We start from the raw sequence: 21,625 nt of genomic DNA, 5'->3' as shown, positions 1-21,625 counted from the left end.
AGTGTAACATTTTTTCGTTACGCGTGACGTTTTTCCGTTACGCGCCATCTTTTTCTTATCCCTACCACGCGTGATTCGACGTATTTCTGTAAAGTTGCATAAAGTAAATTATTTTTTGAAAAATACGGTCATAAAGAAGTTTCACTTCTTACGTGTGTACACTAGTACACGCACACATTTTTTATCTAAAACTTAGAATGTTAATCAGGTACTTTTCAAGATTTTGTATTTTTTTTTGTTTGTTCACATAATTTTAATGACCCGAGCAGCCGGAACAAAGCAGTATAATTCTGAAATTGTTTACAGTAAACATAAAATTGGCAAATAAACGAACAACGAAAAGTAAAAAGAATTTCCTTCGAAACCGCTTTTCTTTGTAGAGGTCGAATAAGATAATAGCCATTGTTACCCCATAAGAACCTTCGCTGGTTTTTTCCACTTATATTGATGTAGTTACTTGATAGTATCTTTATAAAAAATGATAATCTTGATTGAATTGATTTTTCTGGAAATTTTCCAAGATTTTTCACATTTTGTTGTGTTTGTTTATTTCTGCATGTAAACTTTCAATTATTGAAACTGTTAAAATTAATAAACTATGGCTTTGAAAATGATTTGGGGTATTTTTTTGGAAATGTCTTCGGGCACTATATTAAATTTTGTTAGCAACCAATTTTTTGTGCTTGCCAAATCGCTTTTTTAAAGTTTTGATAATATAAATTTAATTAGCTCGTAGTTCCTCCGTTTTATATCACTTGCTTTCATTATAATTAACTAGCTTTCCACCCGCGACTTTGCCCGCATTTTCAAAGAAAAACCCGCATAGTTCGCATATGTGTAACACATACACATACATCCATCCTCACAAACTAAGAAGGAAGTAGGATAGGATTTGATTAAGTTTTAATAAACATTCACTGTTTGTGGAAGATTCTAGATTGTTCCAGAAACTCTTCATGTTTTATAAGTAAAGTCTGAATCAACGAGGACAAAACGTATCTTCACTGTATTTCTATTTCCAGGAAAATATGAAATTGTCGTTCGTTGCAATTTTATTGTACAAGTATTTGACTCGGGTAATCCTAAACCATGTTATTGTTGAGAAACTGCAGATGCTGACAAACTCCAAATAATACTTCTATAGTAGGTATTGTATAAAATATACTTTCGAATTGTTATGGGAAGGAGTATATGAAATTATTACAAATGTCATTTTACTTTTGAACTCACTTTATGTTGTTTTACGACACGGATATAATGTATAGAGATTCAGAAAAGACTGTAGTACTATAAGAATTGATTGGATCAATTAATGTGGCCAAAAAATAAATGTTTATGAACATTTATCCTTATTGCTCTCGAAAATGAAGTCGAAGCTACAATAAGACTATTTTATAGCTTATTTTTATCATCAGTTTATTCAGTATAAAGTCTGACCCACAAAGGACAAGAAACGAAACAAAGAATAACGTCTCCGAGGAAAGAAGAAAAGTATAAATTTTCGTATAATTTTTGTAGATTTTCCACATTAAGATTTCTTTTGTTTTGGAATGATAGACGTTTGGAAATATTGCGATTTTGATTACTTATTTAGAGACTAGCTTTCCACCCGCGGCTTTGCCCGCACAGCGTAACTGTATAATTTTTCTGTGTATTTTTCCATTAATTTGATTAATTTTTTGGAAACTTTGTTTTATTCCAAACATAACTTACTTAGTAACAGACTAGGGTACAATTAAAATTAAGATTAAAAATAAACATTGTTACTAATAATTCAAGATATTTTCTTTACTCTTGGTTGGACATTAATAATGTCTTTCCAAACAATGTATACTTATTGACTCAAGAAAAATATATCAAAAATTGATGGATTACCGTTCGATATGATGTCTCCAGGGATTTACCAGATATTGGTCCAGACTTGTCTCTTGAAAGATATATAAAGACATACCCAACGCGTCTGATATTATAAGGATAAGGTCAATAATTCCTTTATTAGAGTTTGAGGAAAGAATCTATTTTTTTTCCTTTATCTTAAATATTTGAATCGCAATGTGAAAGTAAATTTTCTTCTTTATATGTTTTATCAAAGTGAAATCCTTATTTATTTTAAAAGAAAGAATAATCGGATGATAGTTATATCAAGATTGTTGTTTTCTTGTTGTTTTATATTAAGCGAGTGGCAGTACATAAAAGCAAATGTTTGTTTTCAACGAAGTTAAATATTGAACACTATTTACTTCGACAATAAATCAAAAAGACTTTTTCTTTTTTAGTTTAATCGGAAATCCGTATATCGAAAAACTGCAATATTAGGGAGCAGTAGATATTTTAAACATAAGAAAGCTTATCTAAAATATTATACTTTACTTTTATTTACAGAAGTTTCCGTCGCGTCGAGCCTAAAATTGAATCCCGCCATTTTGTCTTAAGTAAACGCTTTTAATATAATAATTAACTTTACATAGTTTAGAATAGTTCCACGAAGTATTACCGCGGAAACTTATTCAGCCCTATTAATGCTCAATCAAACTATGTGAAACAAGCTTTACTTTGCTTCATAACTGAACTGATTGAGTATTAATATTGATTTATACTTTATATGTACCTATACTTCTAGAGTATGACACTGTAATATTATTAAAGACGGAAGATTATAATATCGTGAAATTGCAAACTAACGAAAATTGTGATTCATAACATTTGAGATTACATTCTATGATATATAAAAAAGCTAGATACGTTACCCGCTCTCTATTTTGGCAAGAAAAAACTCAGGTAAGTGCCCGAGTTTCATTTAGTCACGCACCATTCAGCGTCGTGGCTGGACGTTCTTTTTGTATTTTAATCGGCAGTTGTTATTACGAAGTACATGAGTGAGATTATTATGTCTCGTGCGTGAGAGTGAAAGAGAGAACAACTGTATTGGTGATAATGCGTTAGTAAGTAGGTATGTATTAATTACGCTGTTTTTTAGTGCAATGATGTTGGCGTATGCCGCGTCTACTAGTATAATAGTCATTGATTACATTGCAGTCACGTGATTCTTAGGGTTCATTTCCACTCATAATGTGCGAGGATGTGTAGCGAGGATTGTGTTTGTAAAAACCAATCATATGACTTCATTAAGGTTTGAAGCACTCAGCTAAAGAAGCTATTGGTTATTTACAACACATTCCTCGCAAACATTGGCGGAAAAGCGCTAATAGTGTTTACATTTTTTCGGTGAAATACCTATATAAAAGGCGGTAACCGTTATTAGTATATAGTTAGAAAGGGTTGTTACAATTTTTACGATCCTTACTTTATCGCAATCGTCTCCGACTTGAAAGAACCAACAGAAACTATGGAAACATGGAAAAATTCAGATAAAAAATATGAAAGAAAATTCTTAAAGTTTCTAGTTGGTACAAAGTTCGTCGAGTCAGCTAGTAACTTTGTACTCAAAAGAGTATGCATTACAAAGTATGAAATATTTACTAAGTAGCTGTAAAATGTAGTAGTATTAAAACATACATATTATTTTTTAAGTGTAACGCTTTAAAAACTTACGATAATATGCCATAGGATAATATATAATTTTATAAATAGGATAATATATAATTTTATAAATACCGGTTTAATGTTTAAAAAAAAATTACGATTTCATATTAATAAGTCAAAATTCATATATCTATTACCTATAATTCGGTTTGTGATTATTTCAGAGTCACATATTCTTTCCTATATTGGTCGTTCAAAGATCTATGACTATGGTCTATAAATCTGAAATAAGCTGTAACTATTTAGTAATCTATGTTGAAATATTGTAAAAATCTCAATCTTCAGAATCTTTTTGTGAAGTCCTGTGTAATGGGTATCGTAAGAACAAACTTCCATGCAAAAATGTGGCAAATAAACGACCGGACACAAGTTGGAATTCTGCGACAAGCAAAATTAAGGCGAAGCACGTGTCCACTCTGATTTTGCTGAACGGACATTCCAGAGATTTTTCTTTTTCATATTCAACTTGGAAACTTAGCTGGCCGTAGACATAATTTTTTTTTGTTTTTTTTACCAAAAGAAAGTGCGTCACATTGTAAAAGCTTTAGAACTCTGGAAACATGACGGATTTAATTTGAGTATTTGTGTTCATTCTTTATTTATACTTAGTAGGTATTTATTTAATTAATCATGAACAATGATTACAAAGATAAATAGGCTTTACTCGTGCGCAAAACAATTTGTCGTTCAACTCACGAAAATCCTTTTACTACTCAAATAAGCCGAAATTATAAATGAGTTCAATGACGCAGCATCTATACATATAATAAATCTGTAGAAGGGTCAATTCTGTACATTGAAAATATTGAAAAAATAAATAGCAGGGGGTGTTACTGGATCGATACCAAACCCAAATATGTGATTAAAAAAATTTTTGTCTGTCTGTCTGTCTGTCTGTCTGTCTGTCTGTCTGTCTGTATGTGAAGACATCACGTGAAAACTAACGGTTCGATTTCGATGAAACTTGGTATAATTATACCTTATTATCCTGGGCGTAAAATAGGATACTTTTTATCCTGGAAAAATACGTAGAAAAAAAAATAAACTAAAATTTTCAGTTTTATCCATAGACGTTGTTCTATACCGCAGTGGATTCAGCGCCGTAACATGTAGCTCCGAAAGTCGGATTTGGCTTGAACCGTTTGCGTCACACGAGAGCCGCACGATGCCACGCCTGCCACGACTCCTATATAAGGACTGCGATCCGCGCCGCGCGACGCATAAAATTTATGAATTTTGATGCGAGCGGACGTGTCCAGTGTGGCGAGCGGTCGTTCTTATTGGAATAAAATATATTGTATGCATAATAATTAACATATTAATATTGTTTTCACCGTAAATTGGTTTATTCATTAAACTCATAATTCTCTCTGTCATCTCATTTCATTGTATTTGTAACTATACATCTATACATATAATAAAATCGTAGGAAAGTCAAAACTGTACATTGAATATTTTTTTAAAAGAATACATAATCCATGATCTATAATCGATATAGAAGCCAAAAACATAGTTTTTAGAATTTTTGTCTGTTTGTCTGTTTGTCTGTTTGTCTGTTTGTCTGTATGTATTTCCTTGCTAATCTCAGAAAGTACTGAATAGATTTACTTCAAATTTTGCATGAATATTCCTTAGAGGTCGGGTGAGGATAGTTTATACATATTATCATGATATCACCTTCGGGGGAGGAGCAGTGAACCTTTATTTTTCTTACATAATATTACGTGTACTACGACAGCGTACAATTTAAAGACTCATGTTTCAATGTTGGTTTCGAGTAAGCCATGCTATTATCTAGCTTTACAAAATAAAAACTATGTCATTTACGTAATTTGGGCAGAGAAACAGTTTAATGAATTTAGTAGTATAAAGACAAATTTGAAACAGCGCCATCTATGAGATTTCGTAAAAATCAAATCAATTTACATGTTAACACTACTGAACATACTGTTGAAAATTAATAATTTAAATATAATCATGTTATTTCTTTAACTCTTTAACCCATATCTTCCCTTCCCTATAAGGTGCGCTTATATTTCGTGTGAATATACTACATTTTTAAAAGTGAGGGTAGGTAGATGTTTTTTATTTTAAGTCAAACTAGACACCATTACAATTAATCTAACATTGATTGCGTTCATTGGTTACATTTTTAAAATCTTCGAGTTTTATAAATTTATAAAGAATAGAAAAAATTCGATCACGAGGCGGGACTCGAACCCGCATAATTTCGTGATCGAATGTTTCTATTCTTTATAAATTGAATGTCATAAAACCAAAAATATCAAATTCAATCTTCGTGTTTTGTGAATTTTCACCATACAAAAGGTAAGTTATTACTTTTATAGGTATTTATTTTTTATAATATAGCAATTCGTGTATTTTATTGGTTTTATAAAGTATTTTATTACACTTTTAGAATGAAATAATAGAATGATGAATTCTTTTTGACTTTTACAAGATTTTGAGGTGCGTTGGGAACAGTAGTTTGTTGATAAAACTTTATTTGTAAGTAGCTTTTTTTATAGATTTACAATTAACTTTTGATTTTTTTATTTACAGATTCAATATTCATAAAATTATATCGCCTTTGGAAGACTATTTCTGCTGACAATTTTACAACACCACTTGAAAATTGATGATTTGATGATGAAGATAGTGGCAGCGAGGATTAAGTGGAAATTAGTAATCATCCGCTTCGTCAATTTTTGACTGAAGTTAATGTCCAACGTATGGTTCAATCATTGGAAGTATCTCGGGTAATTTTGGAGGATATTTTTCAGGAAGGAGAGAAGGGGCGGCCAACCATATATCAAACTACATACTACGTTTTAGTACCGAAAAAATGTTATTGTCAAATGAAACATAAATTTTGCACTCACAACTGTACAAGTTATGATTTTTATTCTGACTTTGCTGTTATCTGATTATAATATTTATCGTTATGGCTATCGAGGCACCGACCGTACTGGGATGAGAGTACATGACTCATCATCCAGGATTGCTTAGAGCATTTTCACACTGAAAAAGATGTTTTCTTTGAATCGTAGTTGCTTCATTTATTTATTTTTAATCATTTTACACAATATGTTTTATATTTGTCCATTTTCATTATATTTTATAAATAAAATGGAACCAACATAACTTTGTTGTGTATCATTTCTCTATTAATAACCCGTAGGCATATTTTACGACGCCCCATTTAAGGTGCGGTCCTGAAATTATAAAAAGTTATGTATGTATACTTTTGCCTAATATAAGCTCAAGCTCATTTTTAGATAAAAAGAATTTAGTTATAAATTTATTAAAATTTAGTAGATAAAAGAAATTAAGTATGTTACGATTTTATAAGAAAACACAGTATATTTATTAGGCGGCGGCCTGGCGGCGGTGATCTCTTCCAGGCAAAAGATATTAATCAGCTCAATAAAATTGAATAGTATGTTGTTAGTTATTCTTTAAATTTACTGATTGTAATGAGCATTTCCGCATGCGAGTTGTATCGTAGTTTAGATATATCATAGTTTTGACACATTAAAGTTCCAACAAAACCCTCAAATTTTTGAGCAGAGTTGAGCAAGATAATTTAAAAAATGTGCTGTGTTAAGTATTATAGAAAAGGTTAGTTCGTTGATAATTATTATTTCTTCATCATTGACATGTTGTTAAATGTTATTACTAAAATAAACTTTGACTGTTAATACTTTTCTTCAGTATTTACCTGTATGATTATTGCTTGGTAATTAATATGTATATTTTCATGTCGTATAGCTAATTATAAACATAAGTGTGATGTGAAACTAGCTGGATTTATTTTTACACACTCACAGCCATATATTTTATACTAGCTTCCGCCCGCGACTCCATCCGCGCGGAAAAAATTAAGATTTAGTTTTTTTTCTACGTATTTTTCCGGGATAAAAAGTATCCTATTTTATGCCCAGAATAATAAGGTATAATTATACCAAGTTTCATCAAAATCGAACCGTTAGTTTTCACGTGATGCCTTCACATACAGACAGACAGACAGACAAAAATTTTTTTAATCACATAATATTTGGGTATGGTATCGATCCAGTAACACCCCCTGCTATTTATTTTTTCAATATTTTCAATGTACAGAATTAACCCTTCAACAGATTTATTATATGTAATATAATATAGATTAAAATAGTGTTAATAGTGTAAATCATAATATTTTTTCACAATTAAAAATATTTCCTTTTTTCTTATGGTGTTGGCATCGAATTAAACCGCGCTGTCGTTTCGTTCACTAAAAGTGATGTTATGAGGACCGAATATGTAACCGCCTCAACTTACCTACGGAAACGAGAGTAACCTGCGTTGTCTGTTAGTTATTGTATAGTCGAATTTAACGTTAGGTACATGGAAATTGGAATCTAAATATACCTATTATGTATACTTATATTAAATCTGTACATGAAATATATTTCCTAAATAACTATCACGGGGTGATTAGGGATCGACACTGATGCTAAAGAAGCAAACAGTAAAATTTTTGTCCGTCTGTCTGTCCGTATAACCGTTACAGAAACAAAAACTACTCGACGGATTTAAACGAAACTTGGTACAATTATTTTTCATACTCCTGAGCAGAGCAGTAACTCCATTTTTAAGCTTTCGTCGCGTGTGCAACCTTTATGGTACACAGAATAAAGCTACACAGAAATCATGTATGAAAGAAATGTTCTCCTTATTATATAAAAAATATCTCCCGACATCATAAATGTCTATCTTTTATGGTTGACTCACAATAACACGGTAACTTCCGATAGCTTAGGAGTTCGAAGCTTTCTGATGCACTCTGAATCTGAAACTTTTACTCAATATGAAGACCGTTTGACAAATGATAGGGTGCATAGATGTCTATCGGTACTCAGGAACTCCCTGGGCGTGTTATAACGCCTAGGCCACAGTATTACAATTTTTCCTACAGCAGGGCGACGAATGTATTTTCGCATAGCAACGGAGGGGAACTCGCGGGGGGTCAAGTGACGCGGGCCACGTACCATTAACATGCTTAGTTTGTGGTACCGAGCGCGAAAGAAAGTCATCGTGTTTTTGTTTTGTTACTATGTAAACTAACGTAATTTAATACTTAGCTACATATTCTATATCGGTGCGCTCAAACTGTTAATCTACATTTAATTTAGATTATTATATTTTGAAATACTAAGTAATGTAGAATTTAAATCACATTCATTCATGTTTTCCTCAGATTTTCGATTTTCTCCTATTTTAAGATTTTCTTATCAGAGTTTTCAATTTTAATGTAGTTAAATTTTAAAAGAGACAATTAAGAACATTTAAAAATAAAGTGTCACGTATTTTTTTTAAACGACGAATGACCTAAAACGACGTAATCGCGGACGAAGTCGCGGGCAACAGCTAGTATTATAATAAATCTGTAGAAGGGTCAATTCTGTACATTGAAAATAAGTTGAAAATATTGAAAAAATAAATACCAGTGGGTGTTACTGGATCGATACCAAACCCAAATATGTGTTTAAAAAATTTTTTGTCTGTCTGTCTGTCTGTCTGTCTGTCTGTCTGTCTGCATCACGTGAAAACTAACGGTTCGATTTCGATGAAACTTGGTATAATTATACCTTATTATCCTGGGCGTATAATAGGATACTTTTTAAATAAAATACGTAGAAAAAAAATTAATCTTTTCAGTTTTATCCATAGACGTTGTTCTGTAGAACCGCGAACACACGTTGCGTATTATTATAGACCTAGCCGTATTTGGGTCCAATAGATATTTATATGATGTCATTGTCCGAGTTACTCAAAATGGAGAAATAAACCATCCATGCAAAGACCGACATCCGCGCGGACGGAGTCGCGGGCGGAAGCTAGTTTAAAATATACGTATGGTAAATCCGGGTCAAGTTGCTCAGAAAAACAAAACACTTTCTTAAGATTGCTCATGGCTATTAATCACATCCCATGTTCCCCTAGAGACGATATTTTCCAACTAAATGTCTCCGAACACTATAATGTATGAAGAATGTTTCGCCATTAGCGACGGATGTTCAGTGAAAACGTCTTCATAACAACTCTTAGTGATAGAGATACGGATGATTAATTTTAGTTCCGAAAAGTATAGACAATATCACCGGTTTAAGTAAATAAACTTCTCGTGATGGTTAATGGTGTTCTTATTGATATGAACTGCAATTTCTAGAGTCTAGGTTATGAAATATATAGAATAATCTGCAAAGTGAGGAATGTTTCATTTTATGAATTAATTCAGATATCTTCAATTCATTATGTAATTGTATAAGCCAAAATTTTGCACGTGCACTAAAAATTAAAATGAATTGGTCATTCAAACTTTTTACACGTGCTCGAGTCTTTGTATCGAAAAATGTGGCGTGAAGCATGAAGTACATACACTTTTAAAAATGATAAAATTTTGTCAGTTAATCAAAAGTTTTTCAGGCTGTTAGCTGAATTCATTTCACCCGAAAGTTCTTCCTTGCTTTTGCGAATGTACTAGTTATGAATATCACGACTGCGTCTTTACTAACGTGGCATAAAAAGGCTGTAGCTTTATGGAGCCACGAACTAATTAGTAACATGAACGAGGCTAGAGTACTATTTGTGTTAGTAACGAGCGTATAAATGTAAGCTAATAGATAGGGAGGCGAAGAGGGGAATTTTCTGCAATACTCGAGCGTGGCAGTTTAAGATATGAGAGATACCTTAGACCTAATAGAACAACCTTGTTAACTATTTAGCTCTTTAAGTAGTGACGCGCGCCCAGGATAGACGATCAGATTAGTAAAAAAAAATCGATAGTCTGAAATACTCGAGCGCGTCAGATTAAGATATTGGGGGTTGATTTTAGTGTTTTAAGACTAAATTTAACTAATCTGACGATAAGTCCTTGACGCCGCCAAGTTATAGGGTCGCGAACTTGTAAAAAAAAAACGTTAATCCGGCATTCTCGAGCGCGATTGTTTTTATTTTTATTTTGAAGAATATAATCTAAAACTTACTAAAAATACAAAATCTGCCGGTTTCCGCGTGACCGGAAGTCTGGAGGAGCCATTTCGTCTTCCGAAAAACGCGTTGCAGTATATAAGTCGCGAACGATACATTTTACAAAAAAAAAGTTTGAATAAACAAAAAAGGTAATTTTATTTTACACAAAAAAGGTCTTTTTTCATTTTTGTCCAAATTTAAAACTTTTTTTACTTGAAGCATCATAAAAACTCAAACTCCCGGTTTTTCGAGTATATCTCGAAAACTGAGGGTGTTAAGAAAAATTGATATGAAAAACGATGATTAAAAAAAAGAAACTCTCAAACCTTTTTCGGTCAGATTAAGAGAACCCACCAACATTTTTGTCAGATTAAGAGAATATGCTTTCAGGAGACCGAGATAAACCTCCCCTATGAAAATCTGACGCGCTCGAGTATTTCAAAAGGACTTTTTTTTTCTGCATTTTCAAAAATTCATCGTAACTTATCGTCACGCCGAAATCGTCAGTTTTTTTAAGGGGAGCTTCCTTGGGGCCTACTTAACACCCCTTCCGAAAATCTGACGCGCTCGAGTAAATTTTTTTTTTGTGCATTTTTGACGAATTAATATGCCTAGCCCCACCACGCAAACCGGCAGATTAGTATACCGTTGTTATCAGAGGCACTTGGGGCATACGTAGTATGAATATCTGACGCGCTCGAGAATGCCCAAGTAACTATTTTTTTTTACATTTTTGAAAATCCGTACACGCCAAACCCACCGCTAAAATGGTTTTTACCATAGAAGCTTTTCTTTTCGAAATTATTTTATCTATCGATTTTGATAAGTCTCGACGGCGCCGTTTAATTACGCCATTTAGCTACCTCGCCTCCCTATCTATAACTCGGAAGGCGGCAATAAACCGATATCGTGTTGCGTGACTGTGGTTAGTTTCTAAACCAGGGTACCTATAAACCCGTGATTAAGCTTTGTTTTTTCCATGTTAATGCTTTTTATGATCTCATTTAACATTTTATACGTTAGATTACGTTCTACAATGTACAATATGCAAATTGTGCATGTTAGATTGAAAATTGAATAAAAGGGCAGAATTAATAACACGTGTAGATTTATTATAGAACTAGCTGTGCCCGCGACTTCGTCCGCGTGGAATAGTGACTGCATAGTAGTTACTACTTAACTTTTATTGAATAAACACGTACTACCACAAATAATTAAAAAAAAATTAGTAAAATTTATTACTAAACTGAGCTAAAAAGATAAATGCCTAACTAATTAATTTTCTACGTAAAATTTATTTTAAATTATGTCATATTATTTTTAGGCACCAGGAGGGAAAGGAGCAAATTTATTTTCCTTCCTTCCTTGTATGGATGTTTTTGACAATATATTGTACAGCAAATGAGTGCCGAGACAAACGTCAAAACGCAAAGGAATAGAATCCGCTATCGATACTAATTGACATAAGCGTACTGATGATGTTTTACTAAAGATTTGTTCACCCTACCAACGACGACGACGATCACGAACAAAATTTTCATCCAGTCGCAATTTAATAAAATTGTGCAAAACACATCATACGCTTATGACAATTATTATCGTAGCGGATTCCTTCTATTCCTTTGCGTTTTGACGTTTGTCTCAGCGCTCATCTTTCCTGTCTCGCGCCTGTAGTAACTAAACCGTTTAGACTGTGCAATAAAAATTAAATTAAAAAAAAACCCAACGCAACGAAGAAAAGTGCATAGAAAAAGGAATAAATAATTTCACAAACTTCCCGAAGATCTTTAAAAATAAATACCATTTTAAATATTTATAAAAATAAAAAAAACAAAGTCGTCGGGGCTGCCATACCATCATTATCATATTATCATAATTTTAAAGATCGTCGGGAAGTTTGTAAAATTATTTATTCCTTTTCCTTCATTGCGTTGGGTTTTTTTTAATTTTTAATCTTCGGTTTCTTATTTTCATGTAATATTTTCAAGTGAGCGAGACCTACCTTTACCTCCATAATACATTCCTACATCATATTGATATCTATAAGTTTGTTGCTCCTTGACACCTTTTAAGTTGTGCCGTAACCGTGCACAAATTGTAATGGACCACAGTGGCAAAAGAAGTGGTATATTTAAGAAAAAAATGCCAAGCGCCGCGCCAGGCCTATGTGGCTTTGAGTAGAATTCAAAATTTCCAGGGTGTGGCTATCCTCTCGCTTCCATATCCCCCTCTTCTTTCACAGACTTTCAACCTTTCCATCCCTAGTGTAGTAAATGGCAGAACCGATTTTGATGTAAACCATATTATCTAATTGTACCTATATGTACACGACATATCCTGTCGTTTGATGCTCCATTTGGTTTATTTACCTAACCACTGTCACCCCTAAAGTGTAATAAACGGATGAACCGATTTCGATAAAACATTAGATACTAATTGTAATTCACACGTTGCTCTTTCATATTTTGATATGCCGCTTGAGATATTATTTGACCACATTCGATTATTGTTCATTCCCACTTTTACCGCTGTAATATGTGCTGTAATCTAATAAATGGAAAAACCGATTTGGATAAAAATAGAACTATAACTGTACTTCACCCGTTATGCACTTTCATTTGATATGTCACTTAGGTATACTTGACAACAATCGTTTCTTTCATTCCAACTTTCACCAATATATAGGTATAGTAAATGGATGAACCGATTTTGATTAAATATGTCCAATTATACTTTACACGTCATGCACTTTCATTTCATATGTCACATGAGTCAAAATTCATTTTTTTATTACCTAAAACTTTTATATCGCATATCACATAAATGGATGAACTGATTTTGATAAAATTTGATTTATTGTTACTGATAGGTCGTTCGCTTTCATTTAATATATCACTAAAGTATATTCGATAACTTTAGTTATTTTCATTCCTACTTTTACCTCTATATGTATACCTAGGTATAATAAATGGATTAACCTATTTTGATATAGTTTATCTAAGAACCAGCGTCGGAAAATATGCTGCCTAACAAAAAAACCGCATCTAATTACCTGCTAGCGAGCTACGGTGGCACAAACAGATACACACACAGACACACATAGCGGTCAAACACTTATCACCCATCTTTTTGCGTCAGGGGTTAAAAATATTATAATACGACATAATTTAAAGGACATTTTATGTATAAAATTTACCTAAAAATAATCATAATTTTAATTTGACCCCTCCCCCCTACTACCTCAGCTTACCTCCCCACCCCCACCCACCCTTGGGGACTTTCGATATGATCACATGGACATTTTATAGAAATAACTTACGTTTTAACGTACACTGTTATTATAATAGTGTACTATAGAATGCCTTAGCAAATGTTCGCCGTGAATACTTAAATGGTCATAACTTTTTTATTTATAAACCGATTGACATGAAATAAACACTAAATGTTAAATGAAGATTACCACAATATATTAATGAAAACCGCATTTAAATCGGATAAGCCGTTTCTGAGATTAGCGTGTTCAAACATACAGACAAACAGACAAACGGACAAACAGACAAACAGACAAAAAAAAAAGTTAACGACAGTTTTGGGTTTGGGATCGATTTAGTAATAACCCCTGCTAATTTTTTTTACATATTTTCATTGTACAGACACCACTTTTCTAGAATTTTATTATATGTATTGATGATGATTATGAAAGCGTCGAACAATCCTAACGGTGTGGATTGAGCAAATGTAAAAAACAATTGCACAAATGTTTTATATTACTAATGTCTTTTACTCTTAACATTTTTTCGAAGTCAAAGAGATATTATTTAAGATAACTTAATATTTATAATTATTAAGATGAATGTACAAATAGTTATAGTGATTTAATTTGCTGCTAGGCAGCAGCTATTTTAGGTTTCGCCAACTATTTTTGTCAAAGTGCCGGCACTCGACTTTCAAAAGGAGATTATAGTCGCAGAACCCGTTGCGAACTCAGCTTATTGCATTCCATTGCTGCTTCGGCGTAATAATACACATCTATTCAAACAATTCGCTTTTCGTTGTTCCAATAACACCTCATAAATAAATAATGGACATGTTCTTTGTAATTTATACGTGCAAAGTTCTTAATGAACATCGCGTAAAAGGTAAAGTTTTGAGTTTACCGCGAGCACTTGAGCAAACCAGTAAAGTTCGTGCCGACTAAACCTAACTTCTGAAAGACAAAGTAACTACGTATTGCAGGAAGAATTTGATGTTATTTACCTTGCGGATGCTTTGGCAGTTAATAGATTAAACTTTTTTATAAGTTAAAGGGCTCTTGTTTGTAAAACTCCGATTTTACTACTGTAATAGTAGGTATTATATTATATGGCAAATGTTAGACAATTACGAAAATGATTCACATAATTACGAAAACAGAAAGACCAATCTTCCATGAAACACGTTCATTTCACAACAATTGTTTTACAATTTAATCAATTGATGAATATCACAGATAATGCAAGGAAAACAGCAAAAACCATGATATATTTCATTTAATCGTCTTTATTATAGCTGTTCTGTAAATCAACAATAAACAAAAGAGATCTACAATAAAGGACTGCGAAACAACGAAAATTAATAAAAAATGGGACCGTACAATTTATCGATGCATAAATAAGCCAGTGCATATATCAATATAAATACAGAACATACTTGCGTTTACAATGTGGAAAAATTCGAACAAGCGGTTAAAATGATTTAACGCCAAATGAATCAAACTGAAAAGCGTCAGCGATATATTAACTGAAAATGATATTTTCGATTCGGATTTCATGAAGCGTGTCCACTGATCGTAAACAATCGACTAGTGCTAACGATAACCGCATATTGTGGTCAATGTATTTGTCACAATCTATTATGATAACCAATTTTGTCAGATGAGTTTTAGTACTTAATAATAATAAAGGATTGACGAGACTTTAAAATTTGATCGCAAATATTATTTGGCCTTATTATTTTGTTCTTACTGTTACTAATTTCGAGTAGTTCTATTAATTTTTTTAGTAGTCTACTCTTAAATAAAGTTATTATGTTTTTACTACATTAACTACACTTATCTAAATTTAAATATTACGTCTCTTGAAAAATAAAGGATTAGTAGAAGGATCATCAAGAAAGCAAAAAATACTACTGTAACGATTACACGGTTTAATCAAACATTTTATCGACGATTCGTATACGTATTATAACAAGCATCTTCAATCTATCTTCTTCTAATATTATATTGTAAATTTTGCCAAGTGAACACGGACCATAACAGATCAATAGTGGTGTGATTAATTACTTAGTACGGCAATTAGCTGTGCTTTGCAAATTGCAAATTATCATATAATATAACAATATTCTGCCTTATTGGCACTATCTGATATCAAACGAAGATTATAGACATGCCTTAGGTTCGGACATCAATTATTACCTAACGTGTTATAAGCGATAATAATTAATGTATCATCACTACACAGTTAAAAATAAAGTCGCTTTCTCTGTCCCTATGTCCCTTTGTACGGTTAAATCTTTAAAACTACGCAACGGATTTTGATGCGGTTTTTTAATAGACAGAGAGATTCAAGAGGAAGGTTTTAGTGTAAAATTTATTAGGTTTTAGACAAACCTAGTTTATTACATAAAATAAAAAATAAATAAACATTGAGTTTATTGAAAGTTTGTTGGACGTAAAATCAATCAGTATTTACCAAATTTAGAATTCTACGTATTCTACTTTTTAACAAACAAACAAACTCTTCAGCTTTATAATATTATATTTAATAAAGTATACATTAAGTACATCACATTAAAAAACATCCTTTTTCCACAGATGTTTCACGGTTGAAAGCGTCCACGTGGAGCAGACCTCAGCACCCATGAAGCTAGCCAACCATGAGTGCTTGGTGCTGCGTCGTGATCATGGTGTCCACGATTAGTACTGGCGTGCTCTCTCCCGCGCCCATGAATGCGGAGGTCAAGGAAACTTATGGCAAGTGTTTATGAATGTGGTGGTTCTTGTATTGCTTGCAGTAATAAGTATATATTAGCTATAGCATTACAAAACACGTACAAGTAGGTACGTTGGTAAGTATACGACTATTTATGTATTCAGTTGAAAGGGACAACGGTGTTAGGAAAACTTCTACTTTGAAATCATGCTTACAATAATTAAAAATACAAATTGCAAACTTCTCACATAAAGTATAATAATAATTAATTCTTTCAAATAATTAATTATTAATAATAATTTCGTAATTTCTTAAACAAAATATGTTTTCTCAAAACATAATATTATGTCGATATTAAACAAATCAAAACAACGAAAACTTGTATTTTCTGAAGTAAACAATGTACTTGACAAAACTCAACAACGTTACGGGAAATTACGCAATATAAACATATCGCTATAAAACTTAGTCAATAAATCGTTTCAGGCTTATCTCTGTTGTCACTAAGTAAATATATTATAAGGCCGTTAGTCCACTTAAAACGGCAATAAAATAAAATTACAGACTATTGGGTATTATTTCTTTCAATACATACTTAGTACGCAGAAAAGACTGAATACCAGATAAGAAGTCCTCAACTTGGTAGTGTCGAAAAGGAATATCACATCACCAGAAGCACAAACTAGATTTCTCTTTCATCATTTCTGATACATAATTGAGAAGAGATATCTAATATATTATTTTTTCTCTTTAACTTGCCACAAATCACAAAGGCACTAGAAAACACAACATAGTCTAGTCTCTAGAAAGTTCTTTTGGTTCTGTTGGTGGACAAACGAAATATATTTCGAAGTTAGCGAAGTTGTTTGGCACTCGTCACGCCTCAAGTGTCGGCCGGCTTTGAGGGCACTCCAATACATTTTTGCAGCTCGTAAGTTACGATCTTTGAAGGTGCTTGAATCACAAAGCGGATCATGAAGATAATATAGAAATTTCTATATATATAAACCTCTATTTATCTTGGAATATCACGCCGCTTTTGTTTATACTTTGATGTAGTATGGAAATTTCCTGGAAGTAAGGGGTATTTATTATTGTTTTAGTATACGAGTTAATTTTAGAAACACTTTGGAAATGTCATAATAATATGTTAATTTTCCAAAGGTTTGGAAAGCAGTTTATACAAAGAAGTGTCGGTACGAAACTGTGTAGGAACAGTAAAAAATATTTTTAAAGAAATACCTTACATTAATAGTATAACATATAAATCACAGGCACAATTTAGTTGGGTACAAACATAAAAAATTATATGTAGAAAATTTGCACAAAAACATTAATGGACATGGGACATTAATACTAAATTAGGTATTTTATCAACAACAAAATAATTTGTTAAGAAATCAATCTCCAGACATTGAATTAAATAGATAAACATTTGAACCTTCCGGCTTTAATAGATTTTGTACCGCTATTTTTTATTATTTACTCCAATAACAACGTAATCAATCGTCACAATTTGCGTAATATACAAAGGCCTTTTCGGAGCATTAAATGTAAATATTATTTTGGTTACGATCACGAGTATTTTGGTAAATTCGCGTTATTCGTTGTTTGCTAAACGGTTAAAACGAACTGGGTAGATTAAACGTTTGATTCAATGTATCATGGAGATTTAAACATTGCTTTTAGAAATTTGTTTTGCATAGATTTATTTTATTATGTTATGTTATCATCAGTTCATTTGATTTATTGTTATCACTGCGGGAACGGGTCGTGTGGATTGATGTTACAATATGCCGTTGAACTTTTGATTAGTAAATGTGAATATGTCGCCATGTGTTGAAACTAAATAGGTATCTATTCATTATAAAAAATAAAAAACTAAAAGAAAAATACCGGCAGATACGACCACGAAAAAATAAAGATGTCTCAATGGTATTCGAAAACAAACAGCAAAGATTAATAAGTATCACTATTCTTGCTGGAATGCAGAATTCAATCCTAAAATCCGTGTCTTCAAGAATCTAAGGCGCATTAAACTTCGTGTCAGCCATCCTCAGCTAAACCAACGCAATCTAAACTTTGAACAATACTCAGTTGCAGAAAATTGTATTCTCTGGGCATTTATTAAACACTTTAGCGTAAGCAAAATGTATTCAGGATATACAGTTACCAAGTTGTTGCGAAGACTTAAAATATGCTGCATTGTTCATTAAATTGGTCGCGTTTTCCGCAAACCGTGTTATGTATGAGCTAAACTAATTTACATGCAGCGTTTTGGGTAAAGTAGAATAAACGCTATTTACGAGATTAGATAATGGGAGCATTATGCGAATTTAGAATTTTATTTTATACATTCAATAGAATGTAGAGGCATGTTGAAAGATATTAGGAAATAAATGGCCAATATTCCTTGATAATTAAAATAATTAGAAGCGTTTTAAATATTTGAAAACAGAACGATTGAACAATCATTAGAAAAACTAAAAAAAAAAACTGTTTGAAAATCAAATTTTTATTACGTTACTACACATACCCCTTACTATAATAATTATAATATCTTGAATTATTTTCAAAAACAATAATAATTTAAAAGAGCATTATGTCTATTTATTTAACGTACCTACTTGAAAGCCTAGGTACCTACTCCAAAATCTAAAACTTTCGCATTTATAATATTAGTAGGATACATTCACTAACGACTTCAAAACCCATTTTTTATTATGATTTTGAACATCAAAGTGTACACTTATTTAATTTTCTCATCTGTCTGTTTCAATTTGTTATTTCATCAATTTATGAAAACGGCGTACGTATTTTGTGAAAATGTTTAAGATTTTTAACTAGAATATTAAGAGTAATTTAGGTTGGATTTGGAAAAATAAACAAATATTCATTAAAAAAAAATTAACACAACATTTATGCAATAAACTTTTTTCTTTTATTATTTTTATTAGGTATCTGTGTTGACCATGACGTTGATTTTCAAGCTAAGAAACCTGATTGGTCACAAGACACTAGCACGGACCAATCAGGAACACGGATTTTCACCCGTGAAAAAAAGATGGCGGCCGTGTTTAGAATCGGCGCAGGGACCACGATCGGTAATCGATATGTGGATAAATTTAATCTACCTAAATATTGTTAAGTGAAGTAAAAGAAGTTTAATACGAATGTAAAAAGTTAATTTTATGTTTCTCAGCTAATATTATGTGACAGCCAACGTTAGGTATACCTACTAATAATTTTTTTTTATTTTCCATACAGATCGTCAATATTGGTATACACAGGCCCAAGAAACGTTACAAAAGCGACTTCAGTACGCAACTGGAAAAAACCCTATTGCCAAGTAAGTGTATTTTTTTTGTATTATTATTTAAGTTATGTATGTAATATTGTATAAGTTTTATACATGTATGGTTTGGCGTACTATGCCGTAAATAAATAAACAAATAAGCTTTTTCGAATGATAAATTTTTCTCACTCGATTACAACAATACGGCTCAATAAAACTAAATGAAATTATTTGTCTCTAATGTAAATTAGATATTGCATGGCTTCAATTGTGTACTTGCAATATGTTATAAAGAAGGACGAAAGCTAAGTATACAAATAAATTTTTTAATTTTTTAATAAAGAGTACGTCGTACGTCGTACACCTTGTAATTACGCCGTCATAAAAAAGGTTTCATTGATCAATTGTTTTCTAATAAAAATATATAATAAACGACATACATGCGCATTACGACGTACGTTTACATATATTATACAATATTTACTAAAGCAAAATTCATCAAATTAAAACTAAATTAAATATCAAAAAGGTTAATCAATTTAAGCCTTAACTTGGCAGTCACGGTAACAACAAAACTCTACACAATGTTCCTGAAACTGCTCTATTATGTACCGTTTCGCTGTTTTTCATCGTAATTTTAAAGTAATTTATAAAAGTTTACAATCTCATTTTGTTCGTTTTCCCCAAAGATGCGGGGACCATAAAAAGGCAACTGTAATTTATCAAAGAACGACCTTACGAGCAATTTACTCTGTGTAACGAGTCCGATAAATTAATAGCCCAAAATAATGTGACCCTCCAAAGATTTTACTTTAATGGTCAATGTCAACACGTTACTTATCTTTTATTAGATTTATTTTATTAACGTTGTATTCGTAAAAGTAAAGCAACGCTATTATTACATTGGCATTCTAATAAGCTCTTTTATGTCATAAAACAATCTAGTTTAGGAGTCAGTTAATAGGAATTTATAAGACGGAATAGTTACATAAAGTTTTGTATTTTATTTATTCTTGGCACGGCATCCAATAATCGAAAATATTATAATACCAATAAAGCCCTTGAATCGGAAATAAGCAGGCTTTCTCCCAAACTGTTAACTATAAACTTCTAACATAGCATGGATCGTCTTTGAACATAATGTTATAGTAATTGTTCCTTGCGTGTTTAATGTTAATTCAACCCAATAACGTTAAGCGTTCTAGACTGTGAAATCTCTGCAGAAGGACACAAAGTATAATCAATCATATCATTGATTAGACGTAGATTATTTAAACTCAAATTCTAAGAACGACTGAAGTCTGAACATTTATCAACCCAATACCTATACACTCTTAATTATTATTTGGTATAATATTCGGTCCATATAAAAAAGAAAACTAAATTAATCTAATATATAAAAATCAATGCCACTTTTCGTTGTAATTCCATAACTCGAGAACGGCTGAACCGATTTCGATAATTCTTTTTTTATTATATTCCTTGAAGTACGAGGATGGTTCTTATGTAGAGAAAACGTTAATATGTACCACGGGCGAAGCCGGGGCGGACCGCTAGTATAATCATAAAAGTTAGTATCTAGAGAGCACTAAAACATAAGTTGGTGATTTAGATTTTTGACCCAGTTTATTACATAGTATGTGTACAAAAGGCGTTCATTTATGTCGCACATAAAAGCAGCTTTCTCTAATAAATTTCAAATTCAGGACAATCATAAATAATTCCGCGCCAGAGAACTGAGATGACGCCTTCCATCTTTGCATCGTTAAGTGCGGGGTTTCGTAGGCTTCTGTTATGATATGGG

General features: G+C 32.0%; 1 protein-coding gene across 2 annotated transcripts in view; it reads left to right on the top strand.

Annotated features, from left to right (window-relative positions):
- LOC123696714 (alkaline phosphatase-like) overlaps window positions 1–21,625 on the top strand; it is an 85,491-nt gene that overhangs the window by 43,761 nt on the left and 20,105 nt on the right. For both annotated transcript variants that reach the window (XM_045643070.1, XM_045643071.1), the window contains exons 2-3: window positions 16,409–16,567; window positions 19,794–19,875. In XM_045643070.1, the coding sequence (XP_045499026.1) occupies window positions 16,471–16,567; window positions 19,794–19,875 (179 nt within the window). In that variant the 5' untranslated portion in view covers window positions 16,409–16,470. The remainder of the gene's footprint in view (window positions 1–16,408; window positions 16,568–19,793; window positions 19,876–21,625) is intronic.

Source organism: Colias croceus, chromosome 13 (genome assembly GCF_905220415.1).
Source record: "Colias croceus chromosome 13, ilColCroc2.1".
Lineage (NCBI taxonomy): Eukaryota > Metazoa > Arthropoda > Insecta > Lepidoptera > Pieridae > Colias > Colias croceus.
Note: the sequence above shows the minus strand (reverse complement) of the source record. Positions and strands in the feature narration are given on the sequence as shown.